Source organism: Atheta coriaria, unplaced genomic scaffold, assembly GCF_025399875.1.
Source record: "Atheta coriaria isolate IRGN ID8LTWV9N9 unplaced genomic scaffold, Caltech_Dcor_3.1 hic_scaffold_9_pilon, whole genome shotgun sequence".
Classification (NCBI taxonomy): Eukaryota; Metazoa; Arthropoda; class Insecta; order Coleoptera; family Staphylinidae; genus Dalotia; species Dalotia coriaria.
The window spans coordinates 1,377,202-1,397,187 of NW_027045451.1; the positions used below are offsets into that span (position 1 = coordinate 1,377,202).

General features: G+C 48.6%; 3 protein-coding genes and 1 non-coding gene across 4 annotated transcripts in view; 2 read left to right on the forward strand and 2 right to left on the reverse strand.

Annotated features, from left to right (window-relative positions):
• Window positions 1-13,770, forward strand: part of lobo (lost boys) — a 31,788-nt gene extending 18,018 nt beyond the window's left edge. The window contains exons 3-7 of the mRNA XM_065310827.1: window positions 11,144-12,397; window positions 12,475-12,798; window positions 12,861-13,166; window positions 13,223-13,386; window positions 13,499-13,770. Of these exons, the coding sequence (XP_065166899.1) occupies window positions 11,144-12,397; window positions 12,475-12,798; window positions 12,861-13,166; window positions 13,223-13,386; window positions 13,499-13,646 (2,196 nt within the window). The 3' untranslated portion in view covers window positions 13,647-13,770. The remainder of the gene's footprint in view (window positions 1-11,143; window positions 12,398-12,474; window positions 12,799-12,860; window positions 13,167-13,222; window positions 13,387-13,498) is intronic.
• Bili (FERM domain-containing protein 8 Bili) lies at window positions 13,647-19,354 on the reverse strand. The gene is made up of 7 exons (XM_065310828.1): window positions 18,887-19,354; window positions 18,523-18,746; window positions 14,980-15,412; window positions 14,575-14,925; window positions 14,379-14,508; window positions 14,054-14,321; window positions 13,647-13,997 (listed from the first exon to the last, which is right to left on the reverse strand). The coding sequence occupies exons 1-7, from the start codon at window positions 18,967-18,969 to the stop codon at window positions 13,843-13,845; spliced, it is 1,644 nt and encodes a 547-aa protein (XP_065166900.1). The 5' UTR covers window positions 18,970-19,354; the 3' UTR covers window positions 13,647-13,842.
• Window positions 16,686-18,845, forward strand: LOC135798106 (glucose-dependent insulinotropic receptor-like). Its single transcript, XM_065310831.1, has 3 exons — window positions 16,686-17,145; window positions 17,211-17,495; window positions 17,842-18,845. Exons 1-3 carry the CDS (start codon window positions 16,920-16,922, stop codon window positions 18,462-18,464), a joined length of 1,134 nt encoding a protein of 377 aa, XP_065166903.1. The 5' UTR covers window positions 16,686-16,919; the 3' UTR covers window positions 18,465-18,845.
• A 247-nt stretch (window positions 19,355-19,601) lies between the features above and the next one.
• Window positions 19,602-19,683, reverse strand: TRNAS-GCU (transfer RNA serine (anticodon GCU)). The gene has a single exon. It is a non-coding gene; the product is annotated as a tRNA-Ser (tRNA).
• Between the last annotated feature and the right edge of the window lie 303 nt (window positions 19,684-19,986).

Consider the following 19,986-nt stretch of genomic DNA (forward strand, 5'->3'; position numbering starts at 1 on the left):
CGCAGCGTCCGCTGCCGCCGCCGCCGCGCTGGCCGCGCGCGAGCCGAGGGGGTGGGTTCGGATGCGGCGCGGCGTGGCGCGACGCTGGTGTGAGGTGGTTTAGGTCGGTGGGTATTGATCAAGGCCGGCCGCCGCCGTGCCATGGTGCCTCCGCCAGCCGCCTCCGCCTCCACCTCTGGCTGGAAGAGCCGAAATTGCCGGAAGAATGATGTCCTGCCAGGCCTACTTAGAACCTTCCAGGATAATAACGGCATAAACGTTCTTCGCGCGCGCTAAAACGCTGCAGCACAGCAAACGCTGCTTGCCTGCCTGCCTGCCTTCGTCGTCGCTGCCGCTGCCGCCGCCACCGCGGGACGTAAAACGCGAAAATCCGCAATAGGGTTGCGGCACTATTTTAACTCGAGCGCGCTCGGTTTTACTGTCAGCATGCCGCTTGTATAATGAAACGCGAACGCCAACGCCGTCCGCCAACCGCCCACCCCCCGAACACGCCAAACATTGAACATTGAATGCCGAAGGAGAGCAAACAAAGAAACCAGACACCAGCAGCATGCGCGCTCGGGAGATGCAATAATAATTAGTTCATCTTCTAGTTACCGCCATAAAATTAACTCTTTTGCCTACATCACGCGACCTGCGCAATAATTTCCACCAAAAACAAAGATTTACCCAACAACAACAAGAGTAGAGTAAAATTCTCCACGCTAGAAATTCGCCTCTCTATCAGTCATGGTTAGCACTCTGCGGATCCGAGGCCCTGGTTACCAAGCAGAACATCAAATTGCAGACGCGCAAGATAGCGCCGAAAAGCTCGCGTCGCACTGTGTCGCCCAGGAGCCACACGCCAGGGTAGTTTGCGCTAGAGATCCCTTTGAACTATCCCGCCATCCGCCGCCGCCGCCGTCGACGACGGTGGCCGCATTTACCGTCCAGTTTGCGCCAGATACTAGGTGAAACGAGCTTGCGACCGGACGAAGGGTTGTGTGCGGCTGCTGCTGCTGCTGGCGGCTAGAGAGGAGTATGAGGATGAGGAGGAGGAGGCGGCAGCGGCTGGGTTAGTCGAATACGTTAAGAGGGTGGGTTTGCGTAGTGCGGTGGGCTGTAACGCCGGCGGCCGCGGCGGCGGTGATATACACGTCACGTCCACTACATGTCCGTCTATCCATTACGACGGTCACGCCGCCCCCTCGACCGCCGCCCGCATTCGCACACACCTACACACACCAGCGGCGGCCGCGCAAAGATGAGAGACACCCACACGCGCGCACCCGCGTGCAGATATCGGAAACCCCGTGAATATATATCGCCTGCTCGGCGGTGGCAGCGGCAGCGGCGGCGGCCGTTCCAGCTCGCCCAACCATCCTCCCAGAGAACCGAGGCATGGCCACCAACAGCCACCCCGTCCCTGTCGAGGACGGACGCGAAACTACGAAATCGCGTCGCGACCCTCGGGCGGCCGTATATAGCGCGCCATCGATCTTCCATAATACATACAGTCAACCCACCCTCCAATCAATCAGTCGTGGTGCGCTCGGGGTTTTAGAATTTCGGCGCGCGGCTAAATTTTCATGCTCTTTTTTCTCCAATCCGCATACATGTGTGCGTTTGCCTAATCCATGCTTCGTGTTTGCATCATTTTTTCACTCTCTACATGCGTCGCACCTAGGTCCTAGGTATAGTCCTGCAAGATAAATAAGATGAAAGCAATTTCAACGCGTGGCCGGGGCAGCAGAGGCGCAGCGCCGTTTCGGGGAAGTTTACGCGGCGAAACTTTTAATTGTAAATAAATTGCGGAATTTCGAAATTAATTAAATTAATTAAGTTCGAAGGACGTTGCTGGGCGGCATGCTGCGTCCTTTCACAGCATCCCTACGCGTGTTACGTACACACCCGAGGAGTATAAGATGCGTAGTTGTCGTATATAGTAAATTATGGTTTTTGAGGCAACGCCAGCAACACAACCACCCTTCCTACAGAAGAGATTTTCGCCTTGCAAGGTGGCAGAGATAAGGGGTTGTGCACTGCACTGCGAACCCTCAAACAATAGACGACGGACGACGACCATCCGCGACCACCCTCTCATGGGGCGACACACAGTATCGCTAAATTTCGGCTAAAATTCCGAAACCTTGCTGCGCGTTGCATGCATGAGAATGAATTTGTGTGTGCCTCTTGCGGATGTGAGTGTGTGTGTATACCCGCAGCGGCAGCTGTCGCGGACCCACTTGGGCCTCTCTCGCGCGCGGTTTGCAAGAAGTACCTACTACGTTCTCTCGCCGGAAATGCCACCGATATCCGTCCACCCCTAGGACCGACACGCACACATTCGCGCGCGCGATACACACGTGCAGCAGCACCAGCCCAGCAGCCCGAACGACGACTTGACAAGGGTCTCCGCTCGACCGCGTCGCTGCCGACGCGCGCTTTTATTATTACGCGCGGCGAAAATTTCGCCAAACGAGAAAAAACTACCCTAGACCATGCGAGCGCACACAGCCACCCTACACCCATACAATCTATACATGCATATTTTCATTTATAAATAGAAAAGCGCAGTATTGAATTAAATAATCAAAAAAGTGATTTTATTAAATTGGTTACTGGATGAATATCGCAACACTCGATATATTAAGCGAGTAGAGCCAAGGGAAAGGAATATCTCGAGCTCCGCGCGAAATTATTCGATGAGCGCGTCTTGGCGCGAGGGTGGTGCGCGCGGGTGGCGCGAGTAGTTTGGGAGGGTCACGCCGAAGAAAACGGCGCCAAGCTAAGCGATCGTCACGTGTACGAGAGTACGACGAACGCGACTAACGCGCCTCGCATGAATTCTCCTCGTCGGCGCGCAGTGAATGTCTAAGTGCGTGCGTGTGAGAGTGTGCAAGAGGAGTTTGGGTTCGCGCGCGAGCGGGGGCAGAATGAGAAGCGCGGCGCGCGCGATCCGCGAACCTTCGGCGTCGTTACGGCCGCGGCATGCGGGGGCGACGGGCGAGGAGGAGGGTTTGGGCGGCCATCCTGCCTGCCTGCCTGCCTGCGTGCGTGACGCGAAAGTGGAACGAGGGGGCGCCCGAGGGGGAGGCGAGAGCGCGGCGCGTTCGAAACGCGAGAAGGGCCCCTCTTTCCTCTCTCGCGCGCGCCGCGCGACGGCATCTGCTCTCGTATATTACACGATCCGCGGCGGCCGAGCGCGCGCCGCCCGCCTCCCCTCGGAACCTTTTTCTCGCTCGACAACACGCCATCCAGCAGCAGCAGAGCACACGCACACACGCGACGCCGGCAGATTACAACACAGAGCGTAACGGTTCGCCCGCCGGCAGCCGATGGCGAAATCGGCGGCGTCCTTTCGTCGCGGGGTGTGCGGAGGAGACAGGCGCGACGCGGCGGGTCGTTGCAAACGCGTCGAAACAAAGAAGACGCGCGTCTGCCACGCCACCGCCGCCAATACTGGCTAACACAAAAAAATTTAGACATTACCCCAAAAGATAAAATCAGCCAAAAATTCAAGCAACAATATCTCACGGCTTCGTAGTACGAGTATACCTGGCGACCATCGCACAACAAGCGACCAACCCACAAACACAAAATTTCACCTCAACTTTATTTTTCCAACAATAAAAACTATCTAATATCTTATTCAAACGTCAATTTCACGCTGTTATATCAATATTTTCACCCGGCTACCGAATACGCAACGGCAGCGTCCATCCGGAGTTGATTATTAATTTCAATCAGCGAATAGATAATCAATCAGCCGACCGCCGTCGGCGCGTCGTAGCCTCGCACGCCGCCATAATCCCAACGTTAGATATATACCTGCATTGTGTCTAATTGAAGTAACGTGTGCAGGTCCGGCGTCCAGCGCCGTCCTAAATCAGTGTGCGCCGAGCGATCGCTAATTGGAATCGGCGTTTCGGAATAGCGCGCGCGGCGGGCGCGCTGCTCGCCTCTCTCACCCCACCGGACGCCGCCGCCCCGCGCGCAAGCTTGCAGCAGCAAGCCGAGGGTCGTCCGCCGAATGGACGTGCGCATAAAATATTTACCGGATGATTCATTCGCTGGGGCCCGCGCGCGCGCGCGCGTATCTGGTTAATCAGGTATAAAGGAAAAAGGGACCATTGTGTTCGAGCGTATTTCGGCCGATTGAGAATTGCTCGACCCAAAAACTCTGTGGACCAAAAATTGCACCTCAAAAAATAAAATCGACAAGTATCAAACCAAAGTTGCCAACATTTTGGAGAAAATTATTATGATTTTGGGAAATTTTCACTTATCACGACGATAAAGATATGTCGAGCGTTGAACGGTGGGTTGTAAAGTGAAAATCTCGTACAAATTATATATAGAACGGTATAAAATAAAGCCGAACAACGTAATAAAGCTACTTGTGTTGTGTGTTCCCCTCACAAATGGTATGCAACCACACAAAACATTTAGAAACTTTACCCACAAACACAATTCAATACAACCACCACCAAAAAAACCACATCTAATCTCAATTAATTGACTTGAATTCATTGTAAATTAGTGGAAAAACTTTTACGATTTCCCCACACAAAGCAAATTTACAATTTACAATGTACAATGAGTGAATTGTTGTGAAATGTTTGGCGTGAAACGCAAGAGACAGAGAAACGATGATGATGTTTGCACTTTTGCCACACGGACGCTATGCGCGTGTGTAAGTAGGTACTGTACTTACGTAGACTGCGTAGTAGACCGGGGGCAGACTGAATTATGAATTTATTATACAAGCGAGTAGTCTACCGCCGCCGCCGCCGCCGCCGTTACCACAAGCCAGCATGAGAGAGAGAGTTACGTTGAGTAACACGTCCTCGTGGCGCGGGTATAATGCGCTCCCACACACAAAACTCCCGTCGACGGCTGCAAGAGGGGGGTGGTTGTAGAAAAAGGTCGTGAAGAATTTTCTAATTGGGTCACTGCCAAGTTCACTATTGTTTGTTTTCCCTTTTTATGCGCCCACAAACTGAATAAAGACCCTGCTGCTATCATTCACAGAAAAGTCTTGATCTTGAATTCTACAACTTACAAAAGTGTAACTTTTTATTTTTTTAATTTTAATTAAACCGCGAGTGTTGGCCGAGACAAAAAAATATGAACACTTTTTTGGGAAAGCATTTCAAAGTTGGTATCTATCGATTTTGGGCCTGGGTGAGACGCAATCCGTGGGGTGGGCTTCGGATGAAAATCCTTTGTTCGTTCACGCGCGCCGCGCGCGCGAGCACACGTCGCCGGCAACGGCGGTGCTGGCGGCGGCGGCGGTGGCGACGAGGCCGCGCGGCTAATTCTGGAGCCGGCGTCCCCGGCGTGTTTCCACGCGTTTTATGCCCGCCCGAGCGACGTGCACATGCACGAGAAAACCGCTGCCGCCGCTGACGCTTCGACAAGGCGAGGGCGGTGGGTGTGAGTGGGCGCAGCGAGATAGGAACGGGGGCGGTGGCGGCGGCAGCGCGGAGGAAAGACCGGACTCGACCGACTCGACCACACAGCCGGCGCGCGCTTTATTCGCCTCGAGCTGCTGTGTGTTCCAGCTTGAATTTATCGCGAAAAATTTTAACGAAAAAATGTAAATTAAGCAACAAATATTAAAAAACCCTTCCCGAAAATAAAAATACACCTAAATAATTTTCGTACGTGTCGCACTAAATGTTTTATGGTCCACCTGTTATTATCATCGCGATTTGCATACGCAACGAAACTTTGTTGAAAGTTTCCAGTTTGTCGCGCGCTGCAATAATTTCGTGGTGCACGACAAACGTATGCGTGCACGTGTGCGTGTGCTACGTGCCGGAAACATTGACTATCCGCCAAACAACCCAAATCTCATCTGCTGCCGCACACGGCGGCCTTCAACTTTCCGCGTGGCGCGATCGCTTCAAACAAAACAAAAACGCGCCGCGCGGCCGTTTTCTCGTTTTTTTCCGCTCCCGCTGTCGATAATTCAGCTTCGCCAGAGTGCCAGCGAAGTGAGTATATTTTCGCATTCTCGCATGGTCACTTCCAAGGTCCGTTCGCTCGCGCGCGCGGCTCGAAATTTAATCAATCTCGCTCGGCTAGGCCGCCGTCGCGCACCAGTATGCCATCGTGTGTGCATGTGTATGTTTTGCTGCGTGTGTACGAGTATGTGTGTGCGCGCGTCCGGTCCGTCGTCTCGCAGCCGCTCTCTCCACGTAATATTAATTAGTGGCGCGACCCTAACTCGCGGCCCGGCGAACGCGTTTCTCCTGCCTGTGCATGCTCGAGCGCGCGGCCCCAAGTTTGTTGCGCGCGTTCACACACACACACAAACACATAGAAACGCGTTCGCGTCGTCCACCCACACGCGGCGGCTGCTTAATATTGGATGTTGGACGCGAGGGGCGGCGGCAGCCGGCTGTGGGTGTGGGTGGGTTTGCGCAAGTAGTTAGTCCGTGCGGCGGAGCGCGGTAATGGGCAAGAGGGTGGGCGAGCGCGCGCGAGCTCCCCGCGGACGCAAGATTGCGACAAGGCGGGTTGGCGGCGGCGCTGCGTAGATAATTTACGCGTGCACGGGGCGCATAGTCATATGTATGTAAATTAACGAATCGCCGTGTAATTAATTTCCAAAAGCGAAAATAAAACTATTTCCATGCAAAACGAAATTAATTAAGCTGTATTTTGTGTGTTCGGCGATTGAAAATTGATTTTTTACGATGTCGGTCGCGGGATCGCAGGTTATCAATATGTGCAATACGGTAATTTATGGCTTTAATGTACGCTACACATTTATCGTGGTGCACACATGTGCCGCCCGGGCTGCCTGCCGAAGTCGTTTTCCCATAGTCTGGCCCCGGTCCATTATGCGATTAATACACGTAAGAATAATTGATGGGGTGCAGATGCGACCGGCAAGTCTGCGTCATTAGCGCCGCGCGGCGCGGCCCGGCATACATTCTACATTATGTACACGTCGCCGCCGAAGCGGGTGGGCAAAAGAGGCGAGCGAGCAAAGCAAGAAGAGCAGCAATATGTGTGTGTACGAAAGTGCCGCGCGCGCGTTGCCTCGAATGTTTTCGTCGCGCGAGGGTTTTATGCTCGCACACCACCACTACACCACTACCATCACATGCATATATTCATCCGTGGTGCGCACGGTTCGGCACGGTTTGGGTTCTTCGGGATGGTACCGCGCGGCACGAAAGGTGGGGTTGTGGGGATGCGAATTGCGCGCCTCGGATGAGAAGCCGCCGCTCGACGTCATGGTCGTATCGTCAACAAGCACGCCGAACGCCGAACCCGCGTGGTAATAAAGGGACGCTGCTCATTCGTTTTACTATATAACGGTAAATTGTGAGCTTCATGTATGTGTGCGCGGTTAAAAGCTGCGTGGGTTTGTAAGTACATGCTACGTGCAGCCGCAGCGGCGCGTTTTCTTAGTCACACGCGAAATACTAAGAAGAATGCAAAAGTACGTGCGCAGTTGAATCGGCAAGCTGAACAACCCTTTCTGTCCGAACCTCCCACACGTCCACCACCCCACCACCCCCGCGAGTCGTCTAACGAGGGTGCGTTCGGCGTTCGCGTGCTCGACTCGCTCGCTTTTTAGATGTTTACGTCGTCGGCGCGCGCGAGTAATGAAAGGAATAGAAAAAAACGCGGCCGGCGGCAGCGGCGGTGGGCGAGGGTTCTGCGGAGGCGAGGAGACGACGCTGCGGCGCGCCCACCCACCCCCTCGCTGCTCACGTGTCGCGTCGCCCGGCTGGCGCACCGAACGAACCAACGAACGAGGGGACTGGCGACAATGAAAAACGCTCGCGCGTAATTGTCGCGACGCGAAAAGAGCGGACCCGCCGACCAAATCGAATGCATGCAGGCGCGCGAGCGCTCGGGAGGCCCGCTGGGGGTGAGAAAGAAACGCCGCCGCGTGAAAGAAGAGCGAAAAAGTAATTTCGATTCGGTACGGCGCGGAGCGCGCGCGGCCGTAATATCCCTCTCGCAGCTCACGCCGCCGAACGCGGGGGGTCTTTGGCATCCAGGCATCCTACCCACCCCTTCGCGCGCACACACACACACACACCCCCACCACCACCACCCACCCACCCGGTCCAATTTCCAACACAACTTCGACGTGTCCGTCCGCGCGCACGCGATATCGCGGTCCCTCCTTTGTCCACGTCGAGATCCTCGGCCATTATCGAGTTTCATTATTCCTCGACGCGGTGCCCTCGCCCTACGTGCCTATCAGATGCGCGCGAAGATCGGCGGCGGCGATCCGCGCGCTCGGCGTCGAGAGAAAAAGACCGCATCTAGTATGCCGCGTGCGAAACGCGCGTCCTCGTCCTTCCTCCACCCACACCCACGAAGGGACGCGACAGAATTGATGACGGTGTCGGGCGCGACTCGGACGCGATCCTTATGCGTCGGCGGGGGGCGGCTGCACAAGCGCGCGCGTCGCGTACGTGTTGGTGTCTAATGTATGTGGAACGGTCGGTTGCCGGCGGACCGGCCGTACGTGCGCACTTCTTATTGCTTCGTCCGTCGCCGCCGCCGCCGTCGTTGCCGCCGGCCATCCGCGCCACCCTTCTCGCCTACGCTGGCCCGAACCCTAAACCCTATAAATCACCGGACTAGTCGAACCCACCCAACCCTTCGATTGCTGACTAAGAGATTCGAGAGTCAAGAAAATGCGCGAAAATTTAAACAAAAAACATGCTTCACTTACATTTAACCACTCTCGGCCCAATTAAGATTCGTGATTGGATCTGCTGTCGGGGCAACTGCAATGGAATAAAATCAGGAATTAGATAATTAAGAAATAACCCCCTCATGGGATGCAAGCGCGGGAGATTCTATTGTGCGGCTGTCGATCGGCGCGCATAATGCGAAATTTTCCGTGATTCTTTTATGCTGGTAGCGGCTGGCGGGCGCGCGGGCCACCCTCCAGCTTTATCTGCAGAGCGAATTCTGGGAAAAGCGGCTTCGCGATAGTCGACCGCCGCATAATAATAGCGGGCGCGCTTCCGCGCGAACCACTATTCCGACGAGCGACGCCGCGAGGGGTGAGCGTCGAAATTTAGGGGTTGATTTGCACGATCCCGCGCGCGCGATGCGGTGCTTTCACCCCCATCTCGGCTGCTCCTGCGCCGCCTCACCGCCCCATTGAACCCACGGTCCGGCATCTCCGCTGCCCATCTCGCTCTCGCCTTGTTTGCTTGCTCGCAGATATTGCACGTGTGCAACTTGAATGATTGTGTTCCACATACAGGGTGTATACACAAAATAACCCCATAAACTTTTAACTTACTAAAACTAACTATAAACTAACCAATGTGTTATTAATAAAATATTATGATGATAATTTATTGAAATTTATTTCAATTTTTGGTGGAAAATTGAAACACTCAGTGGATGAGTTAGAACGAGGAATATTGGATGCAGGAGGAGACTGTGCGTGCCCCCAAAACTTATTAGCGAATGTGTCACCGGCACGGACGGACAGCTCCCCGAGCGCATTTGCCAAAAGCGCGCGCGGTCCGAGCGGCGGCGAATTCGCGCGCGCACACCTGCCACCCCCCTCGCGGCCTAGCCTCATCTAGCTCGCGCGCGCTCCTGCGACATCGGCGCGCACAATAGAATTCCAAATTCCGCCACATAAATAAGCTAAGAGCTGGGGCATGGAAACCGGCTGCCGCCACCGCGGCGCGCACACTAGCGATCAAAATTGCAGCACGCACGCCAGCGTTATTAGCGCACCAACTATGCAAACAATGACCGCGAATTGATGATGATGTCCGTTATAATTTTACACCCCAACACCAAACAACCACCCCTAGAGAGCTAACGAATTAAACGTTGCGAATGCAATAGATGATTTCATAACGAAAGAAAAAATAAACCCTGCTGGAATTAAAGATTCATTCAGAGGCGCCCGAAATATCCTCTCCCTTTGGCTTGGTAACTCGGTTAGAATCGGCAAGGCAAGGTTTAGGTTTAGGGTGGTATGAGGCGCGAGGGATAGAATAGTTATTGACCCCTCGGTTCGGCTAGCTCGCGGATCTGCGTCATCCCTAAATCATGGCGTGCGAGAGCGAAACGACGGCGTGGCGGCGGCGGCGGTGGCGTCCGGGCCATTAACGGGGATTAGATGCCGTGTGCCATCGGCAGAGGCACGGCAATATTCGCTCGACGCCGCCGCCGGCGGATTCTCAGCCCCCGCGCACAACACACATGCACACAGCCCCCGCGCTCGCGCGTGTCACGGACACGCGGCGCAAACATATATTCGTCGCGGCGGCGACGGCAGCAGCGTTGGCGGCTGAAATGGATGAATAACTTATCCCGTGTCACGGCCTCGGCAACTGGTCGATGGGTCGATCACTAAATTGACCAGTGGAGCAAGAACCATTGCAATTTTCAAAAATAAAACATTCAAACACTTCCGAGTGTTTAAAATGTGCGCGAATGTCGACTCGGGAAAATTATGTGGGGCAGTAGGTAATGGGACGCAACAAGTGTCCATAAAAATCTGATATGCCGGGGAATTTGTAAAGAATGTGCCGCCGCCGACTGACTGCAGTAGTAATACCGACTGCTCTCCCGACCGCTGCGTCTCTCTCTTGCACTCAACGCAAAGCAACTCGTTGCGTCGTCGCCGCCGCCCCCCCACTCGACGCTTCTGCGCGCCGTTACGTTGATACATAGAGAACAGAAAGTTTCAATACTCGAGTCGTCTCCGCTCTAGTCTAGGCCGGCAGACATCACTCGAGCACACGGCGAAAGTTCAAATCCCTTTTTCTGATGACGCCGCCGCCGCCGCCGAAACCCCCACTCTTGCCTACCCAGCCGCCCTCATACCACCGGCATGCGCCGCCGTCGCCACCCGCGTCCCATAGTGTTCAAAACGTTCCCTTTTATTCTCTTGTTTGTTTTATTACTTTTATTATGTCGGTCGAATGACGTAGGAATTGCGAGTACAACAGGTGGCAGCGCAAACACGCCGCCAGCCGCCACTCTCTCGCTCTCGCATAAAGTCAAACTTATTTAAAATGTGTATGCGACTCCGGGAACAATATAAAAGAGTCCCACTTTTGTAAATAAAACCGTTTCCGTGAATTAAACAAAACAAATTGCAACAATTACTGAATGAATTATTTCTAATATATTATTACAGAAAAGTCGCCTGTTGTCACCGTTTGTAGTTTTCCGGAAAAAGATCGGGCATTCATTTGAAATGTCCACGGCGCTGTGTTCGTTACTCATGGGTCGAAACTACAACGCATTCTGCGTCTACGGCGTAGCGGCACGCGACGTAACCGAATGCATCATGATCCGCGCCGACTGTCCCTTCGACGAGAAAGAGGTCGAAAAAGTCGTGGAGGAAAAAGTCGAGGAAAATAAAAAATACGTCCTCAAGGCACCGCGCGATCTGCGCAGCAAGTTCCTCATGGCAATGGAGCAGAAAGACGCCGAAAAACACGCCGCCGAGAAGGAAAAACAAGAAGCAATACGTCGCCAGAAACTGCTCGAGAAAGAAGCGCCCCCACATGATGATCTTCACTGCAGACGCCTGCACGGCTGGGTATGCATCATGCCACTACCCGAGGAAAAAGACACACAACCATTTTTCATCGAATCCACCACCGGCATGGCCCATCCGATAGACTCACCCGCCTATTGCTCGGTGCAGAGCGTCTGGAACAACACCAACTACTGGGTGAACCTGCAAGATGATTCGCTTGGTATTGGCAATCACAGCTTCGACCTCACCGACATCAGTAAATGGGAGCATATTCTGCCCGGTGAGCCCATCCATGACCGCATTCATAATCGTGAACTGGAAATGGAGGACGACGAAGAGGCTCAGGAGCTCAACCAGCTGCTAGATGAACAGCATCTGGATATGCCGGAGCCTTGGAGTTTGCGGATCAATGTCTCGCATCAGGATGTCAACAATCGCTTTCCACTCGGACACAAAAAGACGGTCTACAAACGCACCGTCGTGGAACAATTCTCACCCTATTCGCAAGATGATGGATTGGTGATGAAGATCTTTAAATATTCCGACATGGATTGTACCGATTTGGTATCCATCGAGGAGAGATACAAGAATCGCAGTGATAAGTGGTGTAAACGTACGGAAAACATCGCTACTTCTTTAATCACAGAGTATTTTGATCGTGGGCGTGAAGACAATGTTAAAGAACACACGTTTTATAAGCATGACAATGAGGCTGACTCATGGCGGACGATTGAGTTCTACTACAAGAGTCGCTTTGATTGCTTGAAGGTCATCAATCACGACTTGTTCTACCTGCAGGAGGACTACGTTAACAGGGAGGATTTGTTCTACTTCCGACGAACGGAGTATGCAAAGCGCGGCGAGCCGCCGCCGGGATTTATCGAAGGACCTCGGAGGATCATAAAAGTAAGTAGGCGGCAATAAAACTAGTCGCGCGAAGACGCCCCAAAACAAAGCCGACGATAATTGTGTTTGTTTTAAAGCGAATGGTGGAAAAATTCGAGCGGAATAAAAACGTACGCGCTTCTGATGACATCGCAATTCGCGAGTTTGACTACGTTGCGAGAAAGATCAGCCTGCAGTTTCACTACGATGTGGGGAAGATAACGGCCAGCACGCGTGTATTCCTCAAACCGCCCCTCAGCGAAATGGTCGAAGGGGTGTCCTATAAGCCGGAATTGACCTATGGTTATCAGGCGGAAATCGGTGCGAAACCACCGAAAAATTCAACGCTCTACGCATTATTAGAAAGGCAACTCAAGGACGAAGAAGAAGGCATGATTAAAGTGCGTCACGTCGAGGACACTGTAAGATCCTTAATATTTTTTTCCTCAAACTTGAATTAAACCTAACAAACTAATAAATTTAGATCGCAGAGTTTATCCGCGTTCGCGCCTTGGAAGTTTTACATCCCAAGTTAGATGTTGGTTTGTTCAATCGCGAACAAAACAAAGAGAATCGCCGCTTGATGCTCGAGAAGGAATCCGAAGATCGCACCAAAAAGGAGCGTGAAATCGAGGACGAGTTAGATTACATTCGGCCGTATATCGTACGCGAAGGGCTCGAAGAGGTGTTAACGTATCAACAAGCCCTGCGTGTGCGTAACGAATGTTTACGCGAGTTCCAAGAAATGCTCCTAAAGCGCGCCAACCGCCTGCAGCAACAATTCCAGCATGTATGTAACCGACAACCGCGCAATTTTAAAGTTTTGATATAAATTTATTCCCGCAGCAATTAGCGCATTTGAAGAAACGTCGCGATTGGTATAATGATGAAGTTGAGAATCTTACCTTCGAAGAGGAACAGGAATACTTCCGGGAATTGAACCAGGCGAACTTTGTGATGCACTGTATGGACCTGCGGCTGATCCGTTGGAAAGAAGTGGTGCCGCAGAGGTTAGATATTTTCTTGTGTTACGGTGAATCACTGTAGGCAACCGAACATACATCAAAACATGACCTTGTAATTTTTAAACATTTAAATATTATAAAAACGCATATTTTTCAGAGTTGAAGCATTATTAAGATTTCTTGACATGCATCCCAAACTACAAGTGCTTAAAAAACGCAAGCATCACAAGAACTCACGGTTTGACAAACCCCAAAACACTGGCGCTTCGAAGAAGACTGGCACCAAGGCACAGAAACAGCAATAATTTTTATTATCAAACTTAATTATTACTTTTAATATGTATAAATGTACACGTTTTCTTTTTGTCATCAAAATTGTTTGTATGGAGGAAACAACAACAAACGAATAAATTAATTGTACACACTAAATGTTAGTGATATTCGTGGTGATTCGTGAGTATTATCGTAAATTGCAAAAATTGTAACAAATACTTGTTATTTTCAATACGTAAAAGACCACGAGCCCATTTGACCAATGCAGTGACCATCATCGTCGAAGGTCGCTAGCGTTAATTTACTTAATTTGTTTGACAACGACGGAAGATTCGCCGTGCTGTGCGTCAAATTGCCGAGCGTTATTTGCACTTGATTATTATCTGCAATAATCGAAACGTGAAGAACCCCAGATTTAATAAAATAGAAAAAATCCTACCTGTTGTGTCGGTTGGCATTTGATACGCTGAACTCCTCTCGTGTTCGTCGCCAGATTTTTCTTTCAATTGATGCACAAACCCTGAAATGAGCGTGTCCATCAACGAGGCTTGACGTGAGAAGATCTGAAGAATCTTTGACACCCGCGCGCCATTTTCCACAACCATAAATTGCAGAAACAAACACGGGAAACAATTGGGGTCTTCCTCTCGCGAAGGCCGTGCGAAATCCCAACTCATTTCTTCGTATTTTAAACCGACCAAAACAGTCTGCAAAACGAGTAATTATTACTAAAATAAAGTATCACAAAAGTGTGTAACACTCACGCATTGAATATCGTCGATTACATAAACGCCTTTGGCATTAATCGCGACAATTACTGGAATGTCTTGGTGAGTCATTAAACTTGTCAGTCCACGGACAGGCTGCTCAACCTGACCTTCAAAAAATGCTGAACTGCAATTAGAAACACAACACCGCCATTAATACAATGCACATTAACATTGTTTTGATTCAACTTGCCCATAGAAAGGAAGCGACCAACAAAACTCCAAATATTTGCGCATGAGCTTCCGATTCGTTGCCGAAATAGGTATCCGCTTGAACTGCTCCAACAAACGCACCTCCGCCGAGTTCTTCGAGCTTATCGGCAGCCACGTCCACGTGGGACTCTTGCGCACATGTGGCGGTAAATATTTGCACTGTTCCTCACGGAAGTAGTGCGTTGAATGCACCTGCGGATTATATGGGCCCAGCTCAATCCGCGCTTGGATCCCACCCAGCATTACATAGTGCGCTGTTTCACATGGATATCTTCCAGCTAGAATATTATATCTTGCTTCTTCATACAACAATTCTAAGATTTTTTGATCCCTAAAAAGAAATCACATAATTATACAATTTTTCAAGTTTTAATTTAAATATTACTTGATTTTCTCTTCTAAATGCTGCGCAAAGAAAACATTCCTTTGAAAGGAAATAATCGGCTCGTCTCGTTGTTGCTTGTGATAACTCCCATGACTATATTGCGCCAAAAGACTTCTCCAAGCTCGCCGCACATCGTAAGGTTTATGTGTAGGCTTCAACTGAAGTTGCAATAATGGCGTTGACATCCATAGAGAAAAACATTGCAGCGCGACTTGTTTATTGAGTCCTAACTCATCCGAATTGACGATTGCCATCATAAGATGGTCCGCAGAGGCGTTTGGAGAATCCTCCACGTCCAGCATGATGGCGACATCGTTGTGCATGTACACACAAGTCGGCACCAGCGGACCCAACGTCGCCGTCGTCGCTTCCAATGGCGGCAACATCGAACCGGAGACCACTGAACTCGGTCCTGATGAATTCGTGTTTGTTTCTGAAATAAAACATGTCTCAAGATTAATTCATAAAAGAATTCGAATTCCCTTAAAAATTCTTTCGCAATTAAGAAGAAATGTTATTAAATTCCTGTATAAATGAAGGCTTATAATGTGAATAACAACAGTATTAATTAATTATAACCATATTGGTCTCGCATGTAGTGTTTAACTGATTATTATTCTATGGATTAGATAAAAAGCATCATGCGTAGTAAAATCCGTTCCGATTCAATGACAGCACGTGCAGACTGTCTCTTCAGCCTCACCTCTATTAATACCAAACAACATTCGCCTGATAACAAGTATTTATTGTATTTGCTTCATTTTGCGCATAATTTTTCTGTGTATACCAATGATTATATCAAAATACAGCAAATTTTTTATCATATCACCGCGTAAAACACATAAAAATGTCATTTTATTGTGAATTACTTGCATGATTATTTTTCCCGACCAAATAATCCGGTCTGACCTCAAAGTATTCTGATTAGGGCAAATTTGTCGCCGGCGTGTGAGTAATTAGGCAAATAGTGAAATAACCCTAATACTCTGATAATGCTCAGAGATGATACTGGCCAATCCGTGCAACCCTACCCCTGCCTGGGCTTATTATTTATGCAAGCGCAAAACCCAGCCAGCGCTAATCTATAAATCATAGAAAATCCAAAGCTTGCCGGAGCAGCGATGCTGCGGCATTTGTAAATTATTTGCGTATTCGGACAGGTAAATCAGGCGAAAGCCCAAAGCTCTTGACCGATCACTAGGGGTTAATGACTGCGAAACACTAAACCTTTAAAAGTACCTAAAAACATTTTTTATGAGTCGTAAAGTAAAATTTTGAACTTCCGTGAAACCACTTCGCGAAAAATATAAAACATTGATTGTTTGCAGAGTGTCTTTACTTGTTTATAAATACCTGTCTCGTCTTTTGTGTATTTAGAATATAGTTAGCATAGAATGTACATACAAAGTAAGAATGGCACATTTTATTGTCACTTTAAATAATTAGTGGCACATTCTTAATATAACTGTATACGTTCCGGAATAAAAATACAAATATACAATCAATGATTGATGCGTGCAAGTTGGGAATCCCGTAATGAAATTAAAAGAACAATTCCCAGCGAAACAAAAGTATTAAAAATGTTTGAAAGCGTTAAAGCAATAAATGTCTGACAGGATAAACAGGTTGCTTGGTTGGTGATTCCATTTTGGTGTTTGGTATTTGCCGTTTCCAGTTTTCGATGCGTTTTCACTCATGCGGCGTCCGTTTAGTCGCGGTTAGTCTCTGATTACAATAACTATACGTTTTTCTCGCTTGCCGCTTCAGTCGATGAGCGTTCACCAAGCGATTAACATATTGTTAAATTATCGCGATACGCAAATTAAGTGTAAAATTACCGACTCTGCTCGACAATAAATTATGTTGTGAAATATTTCGCGTAACGCCGAGTTATTTGTGAGTTATTTTTGTAAAATTCTTAACATTTTTAAAAAGACAACATGGAAATAACTTCGGAAATGGATCATACTAGTTACCCAACGACTGCCCTGGGCAGTACCACGACATTTCAAACATTTGCAATGACTTTTGCTGCGAATGCCACCAAAAACAAAACTTATTCGCGAACATTAAACGCGTACGATTACGCCATACCAGCGGTTGGTTCCTTGGCGATTGTGTTAAATTTAGCTGTTGTGATATCAAGTGGATTAATATTGAAAAAAGGTAATAATATTCACAAATTTTATAATTTTTATGCATTAAAATCATTATTTTAATGTTATTCATAGGACAAATGCCCAAAACCACCTACATTCTCCTCGGAAACGTCGCCATGTCTGATTTACTAACAGCATTAACCACAGTTTTCGGCCAAATTTACCCCAAAGAATACCGCGAGCACAATATCTGTTGTCTACAAATCGGAATGATTGTCTCCAGCACTCTTGTATCCGTCTACTCAGTGGGTCTAATTGCAATCGACAGATTTCTCTATATCGTTCACGGATTAAAATACCAAAAGTGGATCTACCCGAGCCGTGTACGCGTCGCAATAGGATTTACATGGATTATAGGTGAGTTCTAAAAAAATTTAACACTCGGCACGCCTTCTATTTACGATTATTTAGAGGTTACCACTGTAAACACGACGTAAAATTAGACACAATTTATGCGCTAGTCCGTCCATCGTAAAATGTGTTTCAATGTTAAAACGCAGATTACGAGCAAATCCTGTTTTCTAGCACAAGAACTCAAACAACTTGATGATTGACGAGCGGCATAAGTGCTGACATGTTTAATATCTCACATAAACAAAAGAATTCGAAATTTAAACTCGGAAATTTCCAAAAAATGCGGAAATGACACATAACTGATTAGGTGCAATATGTAATTTACTTTTTTGTTTTATTGTTTTTGTAGGTTTGGTTATCGGTTTCCTTCCGTTGACAGGATGGCACGGTGATACCATGAATGGTACCCGCTGTTGGTTTATCCTCCTCGCGCCAAAAAACCTGGTCGTGCTCACCGTTGGAGTGGGAGCTGTACCTTTAGTTCTGGTAGTGGTTCTCTACTCAATAATTCTTTACCAGGCGCTCAAAAACATCAAAAAAATACAAAACCAACCGAAAGTGGCACCGGTAGAAGCCGGAAGTGGTAACCTACGAATGTTTGTTGGTAACCCTCGCCATCAGGAGGACACCCGCAATCGTCCCAACAAATGGCGCGCAATTAAAGTGGTCATGTTTACAAGTGGTGCATTCGTTCTAAGTTGGGGACCATACTTTGTAGCATGTACAATTTACGTATTAACCGATAATGAAAAAATGGCGAATACTCTCCGAGTGTTAATAGCAAGCCCTTTTGCTATTCTGGGTTTTTGTAATACTCTAATAGATCCGTTGATTTACGCATGGTGGCATAAGGGATTTAGGAATTTTATTAAACGTCAATTTGCTTCTATCCGAAGAAAAAGGGGAAGTGTTTCTCCTAGTAAGGAGACCTCTACTACTTCTGCTACACCTTCAGTCATGACTGGTCAATAATATTAATAATAGCATGACATATTAATATAATACTCAACAGAACGGATTATCTACTCACCAGTAGTTTGTTTTTCTGACGCCACCGACGAGGTATCCTTTGTATCCGTCGATGTGGTACGTTCCCATTCAGCGTACTGCACCGCAGGTCCTTCAGTAGCCCCACACAGACTGGAGTAACTGGTGCTAACAGTTGGCACCCGCTGTGAGACCGAATAAAGAGCGCCTTCTTCAGCCTGCGCGAAATCCTCGTGACTGGCTGCCTTTGAACGACTGGAATAATCACTGGAATAACAAACACATGACAAAGACTGTATGTAATCAATCAAAAAGTATTTTCTGGTCAATATTTTGTAATAAATGTGTGAAGTGTGACAAATGTAATCAGCTGTGTGTCATCTTTGTTGGTTTCTTCACCTACTTACCTCTTGGATGACGATTGTGGTGGCTCCCTGCGAACGACGCCTTTGTTAATCGTGTAGCAGGACTCGTTTTTATCGCCTTCCATGTTGCTCTCGCATCGTATCGCCAATCCGAGTGATTTATTTACATTCGGCGAATTCCCAGCGCTCGCGCACGCACGCCATCATCCGCGAACGCGACTCGCCACACGGTCGCATCCTGTCGATCCTGGTGCACTCCACAGACAGCAGCCATCAATGCGTGTAATGCGTAGGATTATAACTGCAACGAAATGAAATGAACGAAATTGTGGAGCACAAGTGTTTTGTTTGCGCTGGTTTCGACTGCGCTGCAGCGCACTCGCGGACGAACTCTTCGCGAGAGCGTTATTTAGGTTAGAAGTTTATTGATTGTGTGGGAAAGAAGGTTGCGCACAGCAGAACGGCGCTTGCAGGAGCGCCAGCGTGCAGAATGCTAGCACGCAAGAAGGATGGGAGTATTATTCGCTATGCGATGTTCGCATGTGTGTCATACTGCACAATGTACATGTACGGTATGACTAGGTGTACCATTTACCATTTTGTTATGTTGAGGGTCACCAGTGGGACGGATAGATGAAACATTGTTTCATATACGCGTTTTTACGCAAATTATTTGTTAATATTTATTTTAACCGCAGGAATATTTAAAGTAATTAAATATTTATTATTGTGGAATTTGTTGGAAGAAAAAAGGACCCGACGAGGATGGGATTCGAACCCACGCGGGCAGAGCCCATTGGATTAGCAGTCCAACGCCTTAACCACTCGGCCACCTCGTCTCATGCGCATTCAACCTTCACTACCACACTAGACATCTAACAATTACTACATTTACATTTTACGATAAAACCTTCAAAAATTATCACAAAACTCTAACATTTTTATCACTAAAAACATTAAAATGTTAATAAATAACATTACATAACACACAAAGCGTTTATATCTATGAATAACTAAATAAATGTATTGTATTGTTATGCTAGGCAACTTTACATACACAATACAACAATACCGCTGGATTTCCCGAATACGAAAACATTGCAGGCGATGGAAAAGCGTTTTCAACTGAAACTTTCATTCCA

Coding starts and splice junctions, on each gene's coding strand:
- LOC135798106 (XM_065310831.1), top strand. CDS start 16,920: ATGGAAATAACTTCGGAAATGGATCATACTAGTTACCCAACGACTGCC. Junction 17,146..17,210: donor TGGATTAATATTGAAAAAAG/GTAATAATATTC, acceptor TGTTATTCATAG/GACAAATGCCCAAAACCACC. Junction 17,496..17,841: donor AGGATTTACATGGATTATAG/GTGAGTTCTAAA, acceptor TTGTTTTTGTAG/GTTTGGTTATCGGTTTCCTT.
- Bili (XM_065310828.1), bottom strand. CDS start 18,969: ATGGAAGGCGATAAAAACGAGTCCTGCTACACGATTAACAAAGGCGTC. Junction 18,747..18,886: donor CCACAATCGTCATCCAAGAG/GTAAGTAGGTGA, acceptor TTGTTATTCCAG/TGATTATTCCAGTCGTTCAA. Junction 15,413..18,522: donor GTCAGAAAAACAAACTACTG/GTGAGTAGATAA, acceptor GTTTTATTTCAG/AAACAAACACGAATTCATCA.